The following is a 24,279-nucleotide window of genomic DNA, read 5'->3' as shown; positions in this document are numbered from 1 at the left end:
ATTAACTTTAATTTATCTTGCTGCAGTCAAAGCAGGAAGTGAAAGAAAATCTGTCCAAAAATAGGGGAACTCCTTATCTTCTTAGATAGTTACAGATACAAGCAACCCCGGTTTTACTGATTTATTAAAGTTCTCCAAGGCTGAAGAGGATTCACTTTCATGGGTGAAGCTGAGAGATCCAGCAAACCTGGAATGTTTTTTGAAAGTTCTGTTTGTCTTGGACCAAATCCCTTCTAGGTTTGCTGGACCACCCAGCTTCACCTATGAAGGTGTATACTCTCCAGCCTTTGAGAACTTTAAAAAACCAGGCCCAGTTTGTCTTTTTTTATACAGCTTTTATTGCTGCTCTCTGTTGATCTTGTATTCTTCTTCTAGCTTTTCCTTTTTTCAGGTTCCTGTTACATCAGTGTCAATGTTCACCTTTCCTTTTGCTGTTTTAGTAAAAATTTGTGACTCCAGCTGTTACTTGGCTGTGAATATCTCATTATTTGTACCCATTCTCTTATGTTCTCCTGGCCAGGTAATCAATGACCGCTACTATTCCAACTCCTCTGAACCTATACGTCATGTCAGGCTCCTACCTATCCAATGAGACCTCATCTTCATCTTCATCTTCAGTGAATGTAGTGAATGTATGCAGGATTTGTACTTCTTTTCTTTCTTTATCATGATTGACTTAAAAAATGCAGCTATTATATATATATATATATATATATATATATCTCAAATGCAATTTTTTGTTTAGAACAATACTTTTTTTTTTGCTGACTGCCTTTTCAAAACCTTTTTTTTATTCAATCTAAAGACACAAAGATATAACATAACTTTTTGTTAGTTTGCCCAGTTTTAGATGAAAAACTGTTGTTATCACCTTCTGTTCTGTGAGTTTTCCATATATAGCACTGACATATAAATAAAGGCTTTTTTTCACAAATGTTGTGCATTTTTTAAAATGAAGTAACAAATGAAATAGAAAATGTTATGCTAACATTTAAATAGTAAAAAAGTCAGCAAATAGCTAAAAATAGAAAAGTAAAATGTTAATATGGCTACATAATAAAGAACTCTTTTTATGTAGCATGGAATCCAACATTCCTTCAAACATTCCCTAGTGGAGAATCTTCCAGGTCTATGTGTTTTAATGGAGGTATTTGATTCTCCACTAGGAAATAAATGTCAGATTTCCTGCTTTTAAATAGAGCCCACAGTGTTATAACATATATATCCATAAAGCACTTTATTTGTAGGCTTCTAGTATGTAGCAGCCACTAACAAACTAAACTGAACCTGAACCAAACTGTAACATTGGCAGACAGACTCATTGATTTTACTATACTGTATATAGCAGTTTTAAGAGGATGAGGTTATAAATATTTTGGGGGGAATTACGTGGTACCTGAAATGTCATCAATGATTATTAGGCAGTTTAATTGGCCTTTTTTAATCATTTCAATATTTTTTGCAGCTGTCCTGAAAGAAGGTATTTTTTTTTACAGAATTCTAATATATTTTTACATTCAGCATTTAGCATTTACAGGCAGTCAGCCTTTGCATGGATGTTGAAGCCAGTGGTTAAGTTTCCCACCAAACATCCTAAACCTCCAAAACATCATGCTTTTTAAATAAAAAATTGACAATCCCTAAATTTGATCATTGAAAGATCTGTTACAATGTTTCCCTATAAACTGCACTAAGAAGCTATATGCCTAAGCAATGAACATGTCCCCCGGCCTAAGAAAAGTGTTTTTCATTGGGGCATGTTCCCACAAGTACCTTGAGCCACCATGCAATTTTGTTGAAAATACTAAGTTCAAGGACATTGTAATACTTTTAATACTGTAAGGTGGGCTTAAACTACAATGCTGTTTGTATTATGATCTACCCTTGTCCAGATTTTTTGGACGAGTTCAGCTGAACAGAGCCAAATTTTACAAATACTATTTTACTAAATATGATATAATAAACTATATGACTATTATAATTATTTCTACCACCAGATATATAGACAGCTAGTGTTATTATTGGGTACATTAATTTTTAAGTATTCAAAATTGTCAAAAGTTATCTTGGCTTGATAGGGTTTCTGAGCCTAAATTTATTTATATAAAAAGATTTAAATGACACTTTTAGGTTAACCCAAGTCAACTCTTGCAAACTTTAATTTTCTTGTTTAAGTACTTCTGGTATTTAGAATTGTGCTACATTTTTAAAGCAGTAAAATAAAATGGCATCAATTATTTCAATTACTTCAGTTTATGTCATTTATAATTAGACTTCGGTATTCAGCATTGTTTTAATTATCTATCCCTTTTCTAATACCTGTGGAAAAAAATAATACACCAATCCTACAGTCCGCACTGCGTTTAATTACATGAATCGTGGATAGGAATGTAGAAAAAACAGGTAATATTCTAAAACCTGGGCTTCTGGAAGTCAATTATACAGCCGACCTAGGAATCTGCCTACAAGTTTGCTTTACATGTTTGAAGCTAGAAGAGCAATATAGGATTAATAGAGAACAGCAACAAAAGCTGTATCAACTTACCAGACAGGAGGATCTTTGTATTTTTCTCTTTTCTTTTTATGAATGAAAAAATCAAGACAATTTTGCCCCTAATCAATACTATTCCTGCACATCAGAATGATGGCTTGATATCCCAAAAGACTAAATACTTGCATGCTGCTTCCTTTGTATGGGTCAGCATTAGGCATATACAGGTTACAAAAAGCCCTGTAAGGCCCTGGTCAGCACCAGTATTCACAAGACAACAGTCCCCCAATCTAACACCGTAGTCTTCATCTTTAGTAAGCCCCCGCTCAGCCTTGGGAGACTGGTTAAGTCTCCCAGCACTCGGTTGCCCCCAGGACTTAATGCACAAAGTATGGTGTCTGGGAATGGGCTGGCAGCAGACCAGGCACCCACAGATGCACAGTACAAGAATGACCAGACAATCCAGAAAATAAAACAAAGTCAAACACAGAGAATCACTCCACCAAAAGAGGTACAGAAGGAGTAGGCACAAGCAGAGTTTGATTCAAAGGCAGAGGTCGGTCCAGGATGAGTACAAACAAAATGTCAGGGAACAGGCAATGGTCAGCAACAGAAACACAGACAAGAATCTCTCCAGCAAAGATTAGCCAGCTAACGCTACAACAGGCACTGGGGACTGGGGGCGGAGAGGCTATAAAGTCTCAGTAGCCAATAGCAGCATGGGATTACTCAGGAACCACTCTGCTAATCAGCTGCAACACAGATCCAAATCCCCCTCAGTTGTGCAGTCTCAGTTCAGGGGATGCCTAGAGGAAAACACATCGAAAGGGAGACAAAGATGCTGCAACCCACAGAGCACTAAATCCTAGAAATCCTCTGCTGCTGCAAGCGCCATCGCTGCAAGGAAAATAGCCGAGCGAACTCTACTGCGGTGGGACACTGCCTGGGATTGTCGGCCTAAAGAGCGTCTTATAACAAGCCCCGTAATAAAGACCATCAGCCTAGCACCAAGTTTTTGTACACTTCAAGTGCACAAAAGTTATAAAAAAAAGCATAAAAAGCTATTCCAGTTCCCATTTACTAGTTATTGTTTTTTTTACCAGAATTCCAGGTTTGCTGGATCACCCAGCTTCACTGATAAAAGTGTATCCTCTCCAGCCTTGATGAGATTTAATAAATCAGGCCCAATGTGTTCAATATACAAATAATGCCAGTTCAACTCTCCACACATTTCATAGATTTGTGCTTCCTCAGGAATCATGAGTTCGACATCATAGAGTGAAATTAGTAGACCTAATCTGTTTAATTGTTTGCTGTGAACATGTTCTAATGTTGAGGAGTCTTAAATGAACCACATGTGACAAGAATGAAGCCTACAGATGATCCGGATCTTTCTTCGTTAGTTCAATGGAGGAGTCACACAAGGTGCATTCTTTCAGATTCTCCCATTGTTGTACCTATGTTTTGTCAATCTATCATACCATATGTTAGAGTCTGATCTTTTATTCCAAATTTGTCGTACAGATGACTTCCCTTTTCCCTTGATTTCCGAATACAGCACATAATTTTTCCATGAATCGTGTTTTTTTTTTTATAAGTGTCTATTAAAACTTGTAGTAATATAAAGATAAAATTATTATGATGCTGGAAGCTGATCTTTCAGAAATGTTTCTGATAATTCTGCAAAAGTCTATAAAACTGATTGATTGTATCAGAACTCTTCATATATAGACATTTTTCTAAATGTTATCCGCCCATTTGCACAGCAAATAATTTCATCAAACAGGAAGATTAACACCAAACACATGCTGTGATGGAGAGATCTGTTCAAATTTTTACAGCTGTGTCTTAACTGTATTCAAACCACTTATAATAAATGAATCTTTTGTAGGAAGTAAAATTATGGCCTCCATGGCGTCTTCAATAGATTAATAGTCATAATTACCTTCTGAAATCACAATTTGTGCTGCACAAAAAAATCCACTTAGCATAAATCACTGTTTGCTAAGCTTTTTATGAGCAATAACTATTCATACATACAAGAGGAAATTGTAGCTGTACTGGCTTATTTAAAAACTTCAAACTAATTAAAAAGTAGGTCCTAAAAATGAAATTGTAGTGAGAGAAGTATAAAGACATGACATAGTGCTCATCCTTTTGAAAATAGAGCTTAATGGATGGCTTGGATTTTGGTTTTTTAGTCCTCGACCTGTAACAAGAAGCTGAAGTTCTATTCTGCAAATCTGTCCTGGGTAAATGACCCCAATGTATTTATTGTAGTAGACCAACATACCAGCCAGGAACACAAAGTCTTGTAATATGGATTAATAATAAATAAATAATCATTATACTAATTCTTATACATATATGAACAGTAAAAGTTTTATATAAAAGTATCATATTCCAAAAATGAATATAATTAAAGTAAAACTAAATTTCTGCTTTGGAAATTTGTGAACAGACAGGGCTTTATTGCAGAAAAGGACAGGTGATGTCCCTTCTACAATAAAACATACTTACCTGCCTGATAGCTGTCTTCGTCTGCTGTATATGTGTTAAGTATCTAGACATGAATGATCTTCCGTATGCATTATCAGCCATCCATAAATCAACACTTTTTTTAGTAGAGTTTGCAGTCTACTTTATGAACTTTTATTTTCATATGCTTGAACAACTTGTGCATGTGTCCTTACCCTGTCCGTCATGCTTGGGGAGACAGGGTTATTAAGATGTGCTACTGCTTCCACAGAAAAGGTGGGAGCCCTGAGAAGGGCCAAGGTGCAGAGTTTAAGCAGTAACCAGGTCTTTTTCAGAGCCTCTAGTGGTATGTTGCGTTGATGGTTACTGCCAGGTTGCGGTCCTTGGGCACACCAGGGTGGGCAAGATAATGCACGGTACAAAATCACTAGGCAAGGGTCGAGGCGGAAAGTTCAAGGAATAAGCCTGGGATCAGGAACCAAAAATCCAGGAAATAGGTACGGGTGACATGGGAGCCACCGCAGACATAGGAAAGTGACAGGAAGCACAGGTGACACTGGAGACATAGGGATAATGCAGACACAGAGGAACACTGGAACAGCACAGGGGGAAAGGCAGAGAAACCCCAGATTGGGCAAAAAGGGGTGAACACAGGAGCTGGACAGGGAGAGCACTCAATTAAAAAGCAGCTGTAGAGGAAATGCTCAGCAGAGCCAGGGGGCTCGGCACTTGTGGAGACATGTTGCACAAATGCAAAGTGCTGTGTCTGGGCTAGCTAAATAGCCAGGAATGATTAAGAGGCTATTTACTGGTTTGCCAGCTAAATGGGCGAAACTGATAAAACTTGGGAGAGCAGGCATGCCCAGGGTTAGTACTGCTCACATGCGCAGGAGAGAGGTGCCTGAGGAAGAGGTAAGTGTGACAGTCCCCAGAATTTGGATTGCAACAGTATTCTCAGAGTATTCACCATATTGGGCCCATGTTATCTGAATACTACCATAATGAGGGTGCCTTTATCCAAGTATACCTGGGATTCAGTGCTTTTTTATCTGAGAACCCTTGGAGTTAATTCCATGGTCCCTTGTTATCTAAGAACTACCCAATTTTTAACACTCAGAATTCTGGACACCCCTGTTATCTGATTACATCCAAACTAGAATATGGGGCCCCTTTTTTCATGGGCTGCCTATGAAATTTAAAGAAGACACCTCTCCATTGTAATCTGATGCAGATTTTCCAAAAAATGCCAAAAGCAGCCATGATAACTTCATTAATTCTGTGTAGGAAACTCATTTCCTGAAACCTTATTTCCTGAAAACTGAAACCTTATTTCCTACCTATATAATTTTTTTACAGAAATCTGCACAGGGCCATCATGTTAAATTGAACAAATTACTTGGTATAACATTTTTAAAGATCCCCCATATATCATTTTTTAATCATCCCTAGAAAGGAAAAAGTCAGAAATCTACAATGCAATTTTCTCTTAGCAAAGTATGTAAATTACTTAGAGTAGATTATTTTTACAACTCAAAAGTATATTGTCACTTTAAAAGCAGGTGGAAGTGGTTGGAAAAACAACCCATCACAGAAAAATATCTGCTATGAAGTACTTCAGATTTATTACTTGTACTTTATGCAGCCTACGGGTATGAAACATTAATCCTGAGTGGACTCATTGTTTTAAATCCTTTCCAGGATGAAATATAGATGCTGCTATTGCTCCCTCCTCATTCTATATATGCTAATTTCCTGGCAGTCACTAATACAAATAGAACAAGTATGCAGATACATATTCTAACTTTCCCTTCCAATTACTGAAGCCAGTGGATCAGCATAACAGCCAGGAAATAATCATATTCAAATGTCAGCCTCGGTAGAGCCTACATATATAGATTTACTAAATGAGAACATATCAGTACATTTAAATTTAACAGTGAAACAGCCAAAACAGAATTTAGTGCCTGCCATGTAATATTAACTTTATATTAACTTACTATTATTGTTTTTCCAGTTAACCTAAATGCATGTTTTTGGGATATGGGAGGAAACACTGCCGTGAAAAAACCCAGGGAGGTGCAGATAGCGTCATGGTTTCTATTTAAACCTGGGACCCTAACGCTGTAAGAGCTCCTGGCCACTGAGCTAACTGTGCCACTCAAGGGCAGGAACCCAAGCATACAAGCTTGGGACTTTTGCACTGGTAGTCTGGGTAAATTACATTTACCTAAAATGTCATTTTTAAATGCTTGGCTGTATTTATTGCTGTTGTATTTATTAGATTGTTCTTTCTATGTCTGTTTGTTTAATTGAAAAAGCCCGGCCAGCCCACTTCCCTGATGTCAGTAAAGTCTGTTGTACTGAAGAATTCCACTTGCCACGTGTCTGCCTGCACACATGCTATAATGGTACCATTACCTTCTAAAGCAGAGGTCAGCAAACTCCGGCCTTTAGGCCAGATACGGTCTAGCCAGTAATTTGTTCTGGCCTAACGCTCCCCTGGCCCAAACTGGCTAGCAACCCGCGGTGGAGCTGGAACAAACTACCGCAGCTGCATGCGGCTTTTGAGCCTCTGTGTTTTACCGGCCCCAAGGTAAACAGGGAACATTCCCTCTCCTCTGTATGCATTACTGAGGAGAGGGATTTCCCTTCAGGGAGTGTTCCTGGTGGGGGATGGAGCCATTAGGGTGGGACTAGAGAAAGAGTCCGGCATACTGTGTTCCTGCTTATCCCTGAAAGTGGCCAAAAAAGTTTGCTGACCTCTGTTCTAAAGGTTTAAAGCTGATTTTAAGGCTAAAATGCCTAATTTAGGCTGATCTGAGGTCTGAAATATATTGATTGGGCAAATCTGAGGTCTACAGTATGGACTGGCTATGATCTGAGCTCTGATCTAAAGTATATGGACTTTTTATTTACCAGTCCTGAATCCCTTTCCACCTTGTCTTTTCAAACTGAACCGAGAGGCAAAAAATATAATAGATGAGTGGGGCTACAACTAGAAAAACAGGTATGTATAACAGGTATGTATATAATCTTGTATTAGAGAAGAATATGCACACACTTCTTTTTATCATCCCATTATTAAGGTACATTTTACCTATATTTGTTCTTCCTTAGCATATGTTCATCTCACAACCAATGTTTTCATTTTAGACACAAACTGCAGTGAAGAGTATATTATATAAGACTTTAGAAGGTTTAAAAAGAGACTCAATTTGAGATTCTCTTTGGGATGCTACCAGTGTGGGAGATAGTTTGATCTCCCCCATTTTCTGGTGACTTGAATTACTTTTGAGTTGTATAACTCTTGAATTAAGTGTAAAATGGAGCAATCTCCCCCATGGCTAAAACTACCTGCATATGTTTCATATACAAACACCATTTTCAAACATTTTTCTAGAGTGCAGAAAACCATGGATAACCTACAAGAGATTTTATGATCTTGAAATAGTTACAGCAATGAAATCCTCTGAAGATAACACTGTTGTGTGATATGTGTTGGTACTTTATTTTCTAGTCACGAATTGCATTATCAAAAAGTTCAAAACAGAAATATAAAAATGCAGAGCTTGCATGTTGACTCCTGATAAAAGCACTTTAAATTTGTGCTTGTGGTGACATTTTCCTAGGAATAAAGACACCTTTGCACATTCCATGTACAGAAAAAAGTTTTGCTTTTTATATACAATTGGAAGTGATTGATCTGCTAGACAAGACTTGGAGATAAAAGTTAAAAAGAGAGAAGAGTGTGTTTGAGGTTATCTCTGTAGATGTTGTCAGTGTAGGATATGTAATGTGTATATAATTTTCCTATGATGACCTAATGACTAACAATATAGGCAGAGGTTGAGTGTGAATTCACCAATAGGTTTGCTAAGAAGATGAACAGTGAATATTGCCTGTAATTTGTGCTGCTAAACAATGTATCAATGAATCATATGTTTTTCCTCGAGGTGAGCTACAAAACTGAATTTTATTCCTAGTTAAACTATATGGCCAACAATTATTTATTACTTAAAGCTGTTCCCTGTTCTATTCCCTCAAAAGCAGGGTCCCGTAATAAAATTCTTTCTCTAAATCCCAAAAATTCTTCTTGTTACACTCTAGACGAATATAGTTTAAACTGTACTTTCAGTCTGTTACCAATGTTACTCTCATATACTCAGTGCTATGGTTGACACATTTCTTTAGCTGGCAACCCCTTGTTGGAGGCAAGGGCAAAAACCTGGGCAATCTAGCAAATGTACAGTGGAGTTCCTAAAATCATTTGTTGTTAGTTGGCAAACATTTTCCTGAACCAGATCCGTTCCAGGTTAGACGAATCAGCCAGGTTCTCCCATTATAGTCTATCTTCTCTAGTCTTGTAGTCCTGCAGAACTTTAATAAATCAGGCCCAAAGTTATTTTAGAATTGAGATGTTAGACCATCATGAGTAAACAAAGGTGATTCAGCAAACCTAGACATGTTTTTCAAATTGTTTGCTATAGGTAGCAAATTATTTAAATCCTTGACCAGGTCAGAGGAGACAATAGTGAGAATTACTAAAAGTACAATAAAATTGCAGCTCTGTAATTACAACTGTATGTGTGCATCTGCAATTTGCTTCATCACAAAAACTTTTTTTTAAATAAAACCATTCCAGGTTTCCTGGATCCCCAAGGTTCTCCTATGATGGTCTATCTCATATATTTTTAAAGCTTAACACTTGCCACAATATTTATTTTTACACTTGCAGTAGGTTCCCCTCATTTATTGTAGGAAGTAATAGCTCAGTCTGTCTAAGGGATTATGCTTGCAAAACCCCTCACTCCTGCAAACATTGAAGCTCTCTTCCATTTCCCATTGGTCTTGTTTCTACTTTGAAGACGTTATTCCTTAGACTGAACAAACTTTTACCCCTTGCAGTGGGGAGATTGAGGCACTGCAGGTGGAAATATATATTTAATGAAAGTTAAGGTTTGAATTTGAAAAACCTAAACCTATACCACAAAAATACTGAATGTTTATACCTATGCACTTCTGTATGCACATGTATACTTCTATATAACAATTACAAGTACTAAACAGTGTCGGTTTTAACTAATAGGGAAGGACATTTAGAAAACATTCCAAAAGTTTCTGGAAATTGATTTAGACTTGTTGCAAGTTAAATTAGACTGCATGGTCAACTCATTCCATTTGGGTGGCTGCAAATGTATTTTAGAGGGGATTTGTTCTCTGGGGTGAACCTCGAATTCATGGTTTACAGAATGGACAAAATCTACTTATTCCAGTTCCTGAAGTTACTTTTATTTATTTTACTTTTTTTGTCACACACATATTTTTTAATCCTAAGAACAGTTATTGAGTTTATTGAAAGTTAACAATGTCTTCACAGGTTTTGGGAAAATCCAATAAAGTGTCTATCACTGTTTTATGAACTGGCAACATTATAAGACAGAAGGGGTTACCTCTAAAATTTTATTAATTACTTGAGAAAATTACTGATCTAGAGGAAAAAAACAATAAGAAGCTTGTGTTTTGTGGCTTTAAAATGGCTGAAAATGACCTTCTGTTGGTGAATGGAGAGAATATGCCCACCCCCCAAGTGATATATTTATTTGGACTAAGAATTGTTTCTGCTTGTAGAATAGTACATCTTGTTATTTGTGGATAACACTATGGAACCTATTTATAAAACATCTAATCATACATTACCCTGATTCCTTTTATTTAAGGACTGAATATCCCTAAGCTATTTTCTCCTTATAATAAATTATCTAAGGTTTTTTTCTCCTAGGATATTCAAGATGTGCACTCAACAATTACTCTTTTGCAATACGTTTATCCTTTTAAGCATTTTTTAAAGAATAAATATAAAAAAAACAGATTCTGGTATTTGGGCCCAGCGGTATTTCTCAAGAAACTTGAATTAGCTATTCCAATTTTATTTAGAGGAGTTCCTGCAGAGCTGAAATCCTTTGAGACGACTGTAGCCACTTCAACTATGTAACTATGAAGAATATCCAGAATATGGAAAAAGGAAACATTTTTAAGCTTCTTCCTGTTCTAGAAGCCATGATTTCAGAATAAACATGTCATGCCCCCTATTGCTCAGCTGCTCAGCTGTATTAGTAATCATAAAACACCATTATGTTTGATTAATTTGTAAAAGGAAAAAGAACATTCATCTTTTGTTCATTTTTATCTTCTTGTTAGATAATATTTTCCAATGTTTTTTTTGACAACTCATCTTTCCAACACTGACATATTTAAAGTTTTCAAAGTTAGTAATGGATGGTAAGAAATAGAAACATAATTTATAAAGGTAACAATTTATTTTCTGCAGTGAAAGTCTAATTAGTGGCTATAGCTCAACACTTTTACATTCTATACCAAGTAATGGCTATGGATGCCATTACCAAAAGTACAGATTTTAAACTTTTGACAAAGAGCTCAAATCTATACACCTCCCCTGCTAAATTGCTTAATGAATCTGATGGGCTTGGTCATGTGGCCAGCTATATTGCCGGTGTAAATATTTATCTCAATCATAAAATCAGCTCTAACATTGCACATTCACTTCCATTTTTCTAGAACATTAATGCTGTACAACTTCCTTTCTTTTGTCTCCTCCATGTCTATCTTTCTGATTTCCTTTACAAAATGTAAAGTCACACACACACTGCTCCTAATCTTGACTGGTCTCAATCTCACTGTGATCGCATCGTGCTGGGTCATCTGCTCTACAACAACTTTATTGTGCTAGAATTGTAAAGAGAAGGTGAACACTTTGTTTAAAGCGGACCTATGACCATACATTTTTACTTTACATAAAATTGTAGATAATCCTTTTATATAAAGTAAAAATGTATTTTGTTTAAAAAAGTGGAACTGATTTATTAAAGCTGTCCAAAGCTGGAGAGAATACACTTTGCTTAATGAAGCTGGGTGATCCAGCAAACCTGGAATGGATCTGGTCCAAGATTGAAAACATTTGCTAACAAATAGCTGATGACTATTAGAAAATCCATCCCAGGTTTGCTGGATTACCCAGCTTCACTGAGGAAAGTGTATTAAAAGCTTTATTAAAACAGACCCACTGTCTTTATTTAAAACAAAAAATATATTAGCCCCTCCTCTTCCACATTGCATGCGCAGTGAGATTGTCAATCTTTTATCTAACAATTACAGCAGCATATGTCATCCAATCTCATGCATGAATTGTGGATAGCTCTAGACCGACTGAGGGATCTGTGGAAGTAAAGGAAAGTATAATGTAATAATACTTCAGCTTTAAGATATGTCAGGCATACCACCAAGAGTACTAATGCCCTATAACAAAGCCTAAACATTTCCTTAAGGGAAGTTTTAAAACAGGTCAGAGAAAGCTTGGCATCATTTTCTAAATTGTTACTTAAGACAGAAAGCATTTTAATAGCTCTCCATTATTGAAATGTCATATGCAAATCTTCATGTGCAGACCTTACAACAAATCAACTAGAAATATCCTATTATGTGAAGAATTATACAGATATTAAGATGAAGGAAGGGATCAAGGAGTAGCTTCTGTAAGCACTTGTCGTTCCTAGAGAGTAAGATCATCTACCACATTTGCAGAAAGCTAATCTTACTTTTATTTTTCGAGAATGTAAAAATTTCCCTTTATCGTTGCCATAAAGGATTTGCAAAATATCCTTTCAAATAACATCGGGAGGAGAGAGAGAAAAAATAACATATCTTAAAAGCTAAATTGCAAAAAAGTTGTTGTGATGTGATGATTTTGCTTTGTACTAACAGAAGATCAGAAAAAAATCTAAAGTTGTATATTAAACAGAAATCTTCTAAATGGTTTCAAGAAATTCACAACAATTACAGGTGAAAATTTTTGTAGGTAAAGATATGGCACCAGTGTGGAGGAGTCAAATCATAATATATGTGCCAATATATTAGATCAGCTTCATTATTCTACATCAGTGCTTCTCAACCAGTTTTGTGGAACCCTACCTAGGGTTGTTTCAGAGGTCGCTTGGGGTTCCTAGCAATAAGCAATTTGCTGCTCAGGTCAGGTACCACTGACACCAATATTCTTTTTGTCTATCTGTAAGGGTAGCAGACTTCCTACTGACCAGCATGGTAAGAGGTATACTTCCCACTGACCACCACAACAATGTACTGGGAACTGTGAATATAGTAATTATATCAGGAATACATTAAAGTTTTTTCAAGAGGTTCCCTCATGTAACAAGTTTGGGAAACACTGATCTACATGAATCATGAATCAACACCCATGCTGTCACTTCAGAAGGTTGTTTGCATCAGGCCAGCTAGACATTTAAATGATGATGCCGTTTTCCTAAACTCCACCGCTATTTTGTATCATGGGGTATTTGGATAAGACTGCTAAAATTCACCATTGGGCGCAATAAACCACCTGCTTTATATACATATGACTATTCAGTGGACAAGCAATAGAAAGTGAACATGGTTTTATGTTACCTTAACTAAAAAGAACCTTCTGATGCTTACCACTACATCCTGCACCCTTTCTTTCTGCATTCATTTCTGTTGAATTCAATTACATATTTCAAGACAATAAATACCAGGTAAAATAGTGTAAAATTAGTGTTTGTTGTTGACTCTGCCCATGAGGTGCTTTTTCGGTACATACAAACCTACATATACAATGCAAAAAGAACTAAAAAGAGATTGGTCTACAGGGAAACAATCCAGGAAGTAAGAAGAATATAAAAAAGTCAATAATCAGCTGAGATATATAAGGAGGGTTGGAGTGGGGATATTCTCCATAAGGTAGTTGCTGGATACCCGTAACAGGGATTAGCAAAACAAAAGGGTAGGCCGGATGGGGAGAGAACAGTTTGTTAATAAATTCTGGGAGCAGAGATAAGTGGTAAAAATGTTTTATAGAATGACTTTCTGCACATGTAAAACATTTTTTTAAAGAAATAGAAAAAATAAAGAAATAAGTTCATTTCTGCTCTCGTGGACAATTTCAATACAACTTACAAATGCACAGTCACTTTTCTATTTTATTTCCTATGAATAATAACTACACAATCAGTTTGCTTGAAGCTTAGTGAGATGTACCTGACAATTTCTTACACACACTAGACGGTTTTGCTCTATTTGGTATTTCTGTTCTTTGCATTTGGGTGCAGGAGCATACACAATTTTGTGCCTTTGTGATTATTAAAAAACTACAATTTTAAGCTCTTTTATTCTATTTACAGTTCACTGATGCACCTAATTTATATTGTAAAAGCAATACAAGAAATACTGTTACTTAACCCTTTTGAGCTTTGTAAAATGTTTGAAAATTGAAAATAGCATCTTGGTCCAATGAAACAACAGCAAGGTAACTATCACTCAAACTGTTTCTGTCTGGAATGTCTTTTGTGCTCGGGCTAAGACTTTATCGTATATTCACAAATTTACCAAAAGTAAATTAGATTCACTTAATAAAGTTCTCAAAATATTTTCAGTGTAAGTAATATAATGAGTACAAATAATAGGAAAAGATGCATACACTACAAGGTCAGAGTGCTTTGGGGTAGGTGTAAACCATGGAATGGATTTGAGAGCATGCAAGATCCAGCCAGCACTGCAATGAAAGACTGATAAACTCCACAGCATTTTTTTATTCTGGAATTGGGGGTTCTTTTGCCTTAGGCACTTAAGGCGGAACTAAAGTTAACATTTAAAAAAATGTAACCAGTCAGGTCCCCACTGCAATTAAATAAACTTACCTGCCTGATCTAATTTTTCAAAATAAATTTACCTGCGAACTGCGGAGTGTCTTTGTAAATTTTGTAAAAGTTTGTAAATAGGCAGATAAGTTTGTTTTATGGTAGAAGGAACATTATACACCTGCTGATTTTTTTTTCTTTTGCACAGGTTTAGTTCCAGTTCAAGTGTCAGAAAGTTTTTCCTCTATTCTAGACAACCCTCACTGCTCTTCCTTCCACCTTTCATCCCAGACAATCTATCTACTGCTTGTAAAGCCAAGGGAGTTCTGTGAGTGACAGCAATGCACAGGTTGAACTTTCTCTACCTTAGCTAAGCATTAGGATCTTTGAACTTGTTGCTGTTAATGATATTATAAAGGCACTCTCATACATACAGCCTTAGGCTTTACAGGCAGCAGCCAGACTCTGTTTACCTTAAAGCCAAGAGGAGAAAGGTAGGGAGCAGTGCAAACTGTCTTTAGAATGCCACTGTGCGTCTCCTGACAAAAGGGCTTCTGCCAACATTGTTTTCCTGCGTTTGACATATGTTTGGAATGCACATCAATATAGATCAGCAAAATTACATTGACTTTAATTGAACATTACATGTGGCAGTTCAGCAACTGCATTTAGGCTGCTTGGATAGTTCTGCTTATCATTGGATGTAGCATATCCCATTAATGTGCATTTTACCTGTAACTTTTTCAGAACTGGAAGCCGTCTCTGTCATTTGCATTCAGCAGGCCTGAAGCAACAACGTGGGCGAAGGGGCCTCGTGACAGGGGGAGGATAAAAGGACGAGCAGGAGAGGTTAAAAGTTCAAAAAAAAAAATTAAAGGTGAGGTAATGAAAATGTGGGGGCGTAAAAGGAAAGGTTTCGGATATTAAGGTGGGCCTTGCATAACACTTGGTTGTTGTGGAGGCTAAGTTGAAGAAGGAGATCCGCCAACTGTCCCTGAGACGGTGAATGGGTGTCTGGGGGCCTGGCGGTGGATCTGTAACAGAAGATGATGAAGGAACTAGGAGTGGCGACTTTCATGGACCAGTGTTTAAAGAAAAAGATTTATCTGTTGAATTTTGTTAAAAATATTTGTGTTAATAAAAGGGCCGCTGCTGTGGCCAATTTTTTCCAACACTTTGAGTTAGAGTTTTATTTAAAATAATTGATAAAGAAGGGGGAAAGAAAATGGGGTGGGTGTTGGATGTTTGATTGGCTGAGCAGCGAGGACGTTTTTTATGCTGTACCCTGTCATGATCCTGCTTTACTTTATCTCTTACAGTAGCATAAGTGTAAGAGTAAAAATATATTTATAATCCTGGAATATATTAGGGCTATTGTTACTACCCTGCCTCCTGAATAATTTGTTTTCAACAGTTAATGTTCATTGGGCTTGGGAAACATACTCAAACATTGTCCTTAATATCTCCATGTCTAGTATAGTATTCCATCCAAATGAGCCATGCTTCTTTTTTATTATTAGAACAAATTATGTTTTAGTTGGAGACTCACACCTTAATTTCTAATGACTACTACCTGAAATATTATTTGGCATCTACAACCTACAAACAAAAAAGGTGCAGGTACTTTATACCAGTGGTCGCCAACCTTTTGGACATCATGGACCAATAATTTCACAGACTCCGGACCGCGCATGTGTGGGGAGTCATGTGTGACGTTATGATGCCAGAACTCGCCCAGGTCTGAGACTGCGATGGGAGAGTGGGCGGTTGGTGACTGCTGCTTTATACAATGGGTACTCCCATCAGTATTGTTCAAAAACTTCTAGAGAAATATTAGTTATAATTATATTATTTTGTTTAGGAACAGATTAGTTAATGGAAATTCTCAGTGCAATACTCAACAATACACTCCAGTCTATTTGTCCTCCAATCAATTAATAAGTTCCTTTTGTCCTTAGCACTGTATTATTATTGAATACCTAATAGAATATAACTGCACATATTATGGTAACATAGTTATCCAATATTATACTTAGTATTCAATTGTATAGCAAGTTATCCCAAAAAATCTTTTTAAATTGGATATATTTAGACACAGACATGATTTATTTAAAAACACTCCATTCAGAGATAATACCTTATTTACTCTTTTTCTAGCTTTTTTTTAATCTTTTTCTAATTATGATACATTTATCAAAAGTTAAGCACATTTCTTATTGTGTCTCGATAATTTCTATCTATTCAAAGGGCTTAACATAAGTGAGTTTGTTGAAGTCGTATTTTTATTCCAGTAATATTTGTTGTGATATATGGTATGTGATATATTTTTGAATTATTAGTTAACTTGTCTCAAGTTTCCTTGAGGAAGCCGTTAAGGCAAAATGCACCGGGAAGAGACTTAGGAACCTCATTGGTAATATTCAAAGTAATTCTTCCTCCTCATTAACTAAATAGAATAATATCCTTATATAAGCAGGAGTTCTTGTAAAGTTTAAAATAAAAAAAACCCTTTGAACATCATATGTTTGCATTTATTATGAATAGGCAAGAAAACCCTCTGTTAGTTGTTCAGGAAATTCATGGATTTTGGGATAGGTTTATATACAAATTGGTACAGAGGTGTTGTCTTAATGAACACGTTTTCCCAACATATTACTTTGTGGAATGCTCTGCAAAAATGAAATATCCATTTTATGTCTCTCCACCTCCTATGCTTCCGTCCTCTTTCTACTCTGGAGTCTTTGGCTGTCTTAAGTAGCTGCAATGGAATGACATGACTTCTGCAAATGCATACGAGAGTTGATTAATTTAGTTGATGCTGGGTTTGTACATTGAGCAATGCTTGCAAAACTGTAAGTGTAACTTTGTACAAACCTGCCAATATGTAGCCAACATTTTATGGAAAAAAAGACATACACTAATTACTTTCTTCTATTTTTTTTACACTACAAGACCTGTGAATGATAATAATTTAACAGGCTTCAATATATGATTCTGATTATAAACTAAGCTTTCTTAACACTGTTTATATTCGATGAAAATATAATTTCTGTAACCTTGGAGAGATCTTTAATGTTGTTGATAATCCACCTATGGATAAGGCTTTTTTAACATCATCACAATGTGCATGGCTCAAGCCAAGAATATCATTAATGGAAACCATTATTGGAAATGAGTTATTCTTGAGTTATACTTTTTATTCTGCTGGTATTCACTTCCATTCCAGACTGCACATTAGAGTATTATTTCTATTGTATGTTTTTACAATGCTCTTATAAGAAATGATATTGATATAAGCAGTATAATGCATTTTTCAAATATTTCATTTATTTTTTTCAATAGTAGGAAATCCTCTGAAAATTGCTGAACATAGTTGCAGCAGCTTTTGGACAGTATTATCCATCCAACATAATACTTCAAAATAACTTGCAAAAAGGCTAGCTTGTGTGAAGACATACCCACCACAATCAAGCAATCATAAAAAAACTGCTGGCCCTGATCATATGGCTAGTTTGTGGTGTGTTAAGAAGTGGCAGAGAGCACAACATGTTCCAATTACTCTGGCAAAGAATTCCTGAGTTTTCAAATATTTTTTTACTACCATCTCACAAAACATCAGCCATCTTTGATTCCTAAAACTGCCATTGTCAAGGAGTTCATTATTTTTTACAGCTCCATCAACTGATATGCACGCAGATAGTTTTCTTCCATTTTTACAGCCTTACCTTGACTTTTCTGTTATGGCAGCAGAAGTAGTATGAATATGACTGTTCAGTCTAATAGGCATCATAATAGGACCCAAATGTTCTTTTTATTATAACAGACCTGATGAGATACATCCCATTTCATACAATACAAACCTATGTGCAGAAACTTGTCTTAAGAAAATGTAGCTAAATGTCTGCCAGAACAGAGCACTGTAATGTCAGGGCTGGAAGCACATTTTCAATGAGCAAAATGTATTTTTAGCAGTCCCAGTCACCACTTTTAACAAGCAGGTGTACAGGATAATAGGGTGACATAAATGTATGAGACTTCTAAAAGGATTTAAAAGATAAATATTACTAATTTGTGCTGATCTATTAATGAATTGTTTATGTGCTGGATGCTTACATAAAACAAATGGCCCATTTGCAATGAACATATATGTGTATGAACAAAGTAGAAGGGAATTATCCAAACATAAACAAACTGATTAAATACCACAATGCAATTATTCACAAAGTAGAAAAGGCTTCACATGCTCAAAAGAGTTATTTTTACCAACAGTAGAAATATGATTGGCCTTGTTACATTTTGATATGGAGATATACTTAAAATTGTGAATAAAAGCTCAATGAAGCACACCAATAACTCAACATATAAACCTCAGCATATATTTGGCCATTGCATACTAGAGGTAGTCAAAGTCATTTGGCATTCAGGTAATATATCAGAGAACAAGGAATTGGAAAAGAAACACAGAGAGGGCCATACGTTTAGGAGGATGACCTAGTACTGTAGAAAATGGAGGAGTAGAAAAAGTAACAAGTAAGAAGAGAAGGAGGGAAAGGAAAAGACAGACAGTAAGGGGTTGTTCAGATAAAGTAGGTATGCTGGTCAATGCTTTGCACAGAAAGCATCCCAAAGCAACCAAACCTTATTAAAATGGGGCAGTGGAACAATTTGCCTAAGCTTATCGGGGGTGTAATATCAGTGATACAAAATTTTATTAACATTTTCCTTAAGTACAGACAGAAGTTCTTCTAGCCCTTTCCAGAATGATCAACCATACCTGCCATAGTAGTTCCCTCCCTATTATCTCTTCCCATATTGCATGTAGACATGCCAGATTGGTCCAAATATTTTGATATCAGAGATTATTTTGTAGCTTGCTGAAATCAGTTCTTTAGCCAAGGGGACAAGTCTACATAGCTGTTCAAATTTCTCCCTAAAATTTGGCCAGATATTCAGGGTAAATTTATTTGGGGTCAGAAGGTCCAGTTCAGATAGGGAGATGGAGCGACACAAAACAATGTGTTTGGGTGCACAGGGGCTAGCCATATCTTCTCAATATTTTTCATTTATTATTTGAGTGTAGTATAGACCAGGAGGTGGAGCAGCTGATGGAGGTGAGCAGCTGAATCCCTCAGACCCTTTGGACCTTTGTGGTTAAAAACAGGCCTTTGGGGAGGCATGCAAGAATCATTTTATTCTGCAAGCCCAAAATGTCTCTTCCGTGTATATGGTAGCCAAATTAGAAAACACCTGTTACTTCAGTGGCACCAAATAACATATAAAGAATAACATATAATTCAATATAATGGATGGTTGGGAAATATTGTTGGTATGTCAACCCAATTCATTTAAAATAGTTATTTTTGCAAATTCTATGCATTTCACAATAAAGATTTAACTTAAAGTCCCATGGGGAGGTAACCTTGCTATCCTCTTATCTTTTCAGAAGAATTAAGAAGATTTGACAAAAAAACAGAGAACAGGCAGACATGCATATGGTGGAAGGCTGGAAGGCTTAACTCATGTTGTGTTTAAATTTCAGTTTAAACTAATGAGCTTTGTAAATAACATATCTAATAGAGGATAGCCTGGAAAACATCTGAAAATGGAATGAAAGCTCCAGCTGCATAGTGAATTTTAAAACTATTCTTACATTTAAAACTTGGGCTGACTTCTCCTGTACTTGTAAGAAAAAATATGGGGAATATTAGGATAGATGTATTTTATGAGTTCATGTATATTTGCTTATCTAGCCTAATTTTGGGTTTTAAAAAAGTATTGGGTTTTATTAAGCTACTAGTTCACTAGTCTCCTGATGTTTCTTTACCCAATGTATGTCTTGAGACCATTATGGTCAGGAAACCTGCAGCTCCCAATGGTGCCTACTAGTGACATTGGTTTAGCATACATTACATGTACTTCCACTGGCAACCAGTCGGGGAACTTCCTGCAACTATGTTACACTTGAAGTTTGAGATTAGTAAAACTTCATTTTCTGGCTTCAGTTGCTTCCATCCGTCTTATCATTGGATCTGTATCCTTGGTCTCTGTTCAAATCACGGTGCATTTATGGGTGGTCAACAAAATAAAATTCATTAGGTTTGACCCAAGTAGGTTCTTAGCACCTTGGAAAGCATTTCTGCTATCTTGTGTATCAAGATACTTGTCCGCAAATACTAGACACTCTAGCAGATTCTGATAGCATATACAGATGTTTTAAGGCAAATAAATATTTTCTGGATTCTTGGGCAAATAATGATCTAGTATAAAAAAGGAAAGGTAGAGGTTTAATAGAAAGCCCCACGTATTCTATGCAGTGTTAGTTTTCTGTGCTACGTGGATATAAAATATACAAAACTTTTATAGGCAATACTTTTTTAGGCTGACTTAATAATAAACTTTTCTTTTCTTTCATTGTACATGACTAGAAAAATCTGCTTTATAGATGTATTTTTTACATTTTGCTAGAAATTAAATGAAATGTAATACATATTAATAAGGTTCAGAATTGCCACAAACATGGATTCTAAATTTAACCTGTGGGTTCTTGATTTGCAGTCAATTATTTCTTATTATTTAATCTTGAAGCTGTTTTCTGTTTTCATCCCTCAGGCCTATTACCTGTATTTAAAACTATCCTGCTGATTTCCAATTTTACACTGCTGTATCATCTGAGCTCTTTGAATTCCTAATGAGAATTTGATGGAAATTGGCCAGCAGCAGTTAAGCTTTGCGTTAGTTAGAACAGGGACAGCCTCAGTGAACTTTTGACCAATCTCTATCTGCCAGTTATAGAGGGACTATTACTACTTAGAGAAAGTCATGTGTTGCTTCTAAAACATTTTTTAAACCGAAATAAATCAGATCGGATTTCTGCTGCTAAATGTAAAATGACTATCTGTAAAAATGGTTCTGTTCCAAAACATCACATGCAGCTTTAAGACCCACCCTTCCCCTTTAAGTATTAGAATAAGAAAAGATATATATATTTTTATTTTTTTATAAATCATTTCTTTCAACCTAATACTCCCTTTCTTATTTTTTAAATTTGTATTCTGTTAAAAGCAGCAGTGAAGTAGTTAATTACATGCACTCTTGTCTCTCCAGCACAGGACAGAATTATTACATGGTAGCTCCTCAAATGTCAAACACACAAAGATTAGCCACTTCTATTTATAACTGAATCCTTTGCTCTTTCAGTACGTGTTATTGCTTAGACATATGGGAGAATGTTTTTTTTTTATTCTCTTTAATGTTCTTGTTTCTGATATAAGCTCAAAGGAGCAACAGGTAAAATAACATTACAGCAAATAAGCTTAAAATGTAAGCTTTTGCTAGAAAAATTAAAGATAATGCATATATTTTTAACTTTTTAAGTGCCAAAATAAAGATTTATGTACCTATAAGGGACAATATTTTTGATATTTTAGTGATTCTTTGCTAATTATTTCAAATAAACAATCCTAAAATGTGTGTTTTTTTGGTGCTGTGGTTACTGAATATGGGGTAAAATAAACTATTAACCAGAACATGTAGCAACTTAAACTGCACAAAACAACATTTCCCCTAACCCCAAATTTACAGCTGTGAAGAACTTACCCACTTTAAAAGAACTTTTTTATAACCTTTATTATATAGTCTAGAAGAAAAGGAGCTTATAGGCTTCAATCACCCTAATGCATCACAAATTGAACCACATTTATATTGTTGGTAAGGGAAGTCTGCATAATTCTTATATGGGGTGGTAGAGATTCCCTTTTTTAAATCAAAATTTGGCTATCGCTATGGCAGAAAAAGGAATAAAAACGCAGCATTAATTGTAAGAAATAAATTAGTGCTGTTTGTTTCAATGCTTATTTGTTTGCTGCTTGTAGAATTAAAAAATTAAACTATAATAGGTTGTACGAAGACAATTGTCATTTACACTGAAACCATAGAACTGACCCCACTGGGGTACATTTTGGAATCTGGTGGAATGAGTTACTTATCATTAGCTACTAGGAAGTATACTAAAGACACAATATGAAAGAATACTATAGAAAAGGTATAAAGGTGTGTCACATATTAAATAAATCATTTTTTAAAACAAATCCCTTCACATAAATGTGCAAAAAAGATGTTAACTAAAATATTCCTCTGTTAATATTAATATTTTTTACCCATTACAAATAAACATAGTTTCATTAAATTACATCACTTCCTCTTAAAAGCACAAATATACAAATGGATAGGTAAAATATTAAAATTTGAATTATTCACCAGAATTTTCCCTCCAAGTAGTAGTTTCCAAAATTAAAATTACTGGGTCAGATTTACTAAAGGTCTCTAGAACTGAAGAAGATAGATCATCACAGGAGAACATTGGTGATCCAGTAAACCTACAATGGAGTTTTTTTTAAAAACTAACTGCAAACTAACTAATAATAACTGCAACGTTATTGTACTTTAGATATCTCTCGCTTCTGATCAAGGATTGAAATCATTTGCTACCTAACAGAAAACAATTTTAAATGAAATAAATTCCAGGATTTCTGGATTACTTCTTCCATAATCTTCTTTAATTTGCAACAAACCTAGGTTATATCCTATTTGAGCCATGGGGGCATGGTTACACAGTCTGTGGTTACAACTGTAAAACACCAACAAAAGCATATGATACCGTAAAATGTTCATAATACACATACCTCCAAATACACAACCCAAGGCATTACCAGGGTTGCCACCAAAAGGTCCGCCACTGCCAAGCTGACAATTAAGTAATTGGTGGTGGTCTGCAAAGCTTTTTCCCGGGAAACTGCCATACACACCAAAACATTTCCAAAGACAATAACAAAGATAAGAAGAGTAAGGAGCATGGCATAATAGTTGTATTGTGTTTTCTCTTCAATGTCTGTACCATTGGTGCCATTGTTGAATTCATCATTGTATATTGACAGATTCCGTAGATCCATGAAGGTAAGAAGGCCCCTCTGCAAGTGAGCCCTGTAAAACAAAAGGAAAGTCAGTTTGACTGAATGCTGATGTAAATACATTTCCTTCTTCTACAAAGTCATATATTTTCCCAAGAAACATAAGTTTTTGTTATATATATATATATATATATATATATATACACACACACACACATACATTTGAGCCTTTAACTATATAAAATTTGCTTTCTCCTTATTATTAACCCCACAATAAATTCAAAATTCAAGTAAAACACCACCACCATTAAAGAGGACCTTGCACCAGATACTGTAAATTTGCACATGTTGAGGTACACCCTAAAACAAAATGTTATTCTAGTTTTGGATAAATTGGAAAAGGATAAGAATTAGGGTTTACTGCCATCTATCATTTCCATTTTAACATTTTAGCAATTACAAACATATCACATTTAAGCCACAATAAAGATTTACAATATTTTAATCTGTGTCTATCATTTTAACTCCTCATGGACAATCTTTGGAATTAAATCTATGGTTTTTGGAAATAAGTAGAAATGTAGGGGAAAAAATGGCTTTATTTTTAAATCGGTGATATTTTTAAATACTTCTCTGGGCAGCTCATACAACTGCGGAGTTTTCACTGAAATAGAATTTCAAATCTGTCATAGAATGAAGTATATATATATATATATAT

At 35.5% G+C, this 24,279-nt stretch overlaps 1 protein-coding gene across 2 annotated transcripts in view; it reads right to left on the bottom strand.

The window, feature by feature from the left end:
- The window catches only part of DRD2 (dopamine receptor D2), a 168,273-nt gene that overhangs the window by 40,122 nt on the left and 103,872 nt on the right, over nt 1-24,279 (bottom strand). For both annotated transcript variants that reach the window (XM_072426247.1, XM_072426248.1), the window contains exon 2: nt 23,337-23,634. In XM_072426247.1, the coding sequence (XP_072282348.1) occupies nt 23,337-23,603 (267 nt within the window). In that variant the 5' untranslated portion in view covers nt 23,604-23,634. The remainder of the gene's footprint in view (nt 1-23,336; nt 23,635-24,279) is intronic.

Source organism: Pyxicephalus adspersus, chromosome 11 (genome assembly GCF_032062135.1).
Source record: "Pyxicephalus adspersus chromosome 11, UCB_Pads_2.0, whole genome shotgun sequence".
NCBI lineage: Eukaryota > Metazoa > Chordata > Amphibia > Anura > Pyxicephalidae > Pyxicephalus > Pyxicephalus adspersus.
The sequence above is the reverse complement of the archived record's forward strand: the minus strand, read 5'-3'. Positions and strand labels throughout refer to the sequence as shown.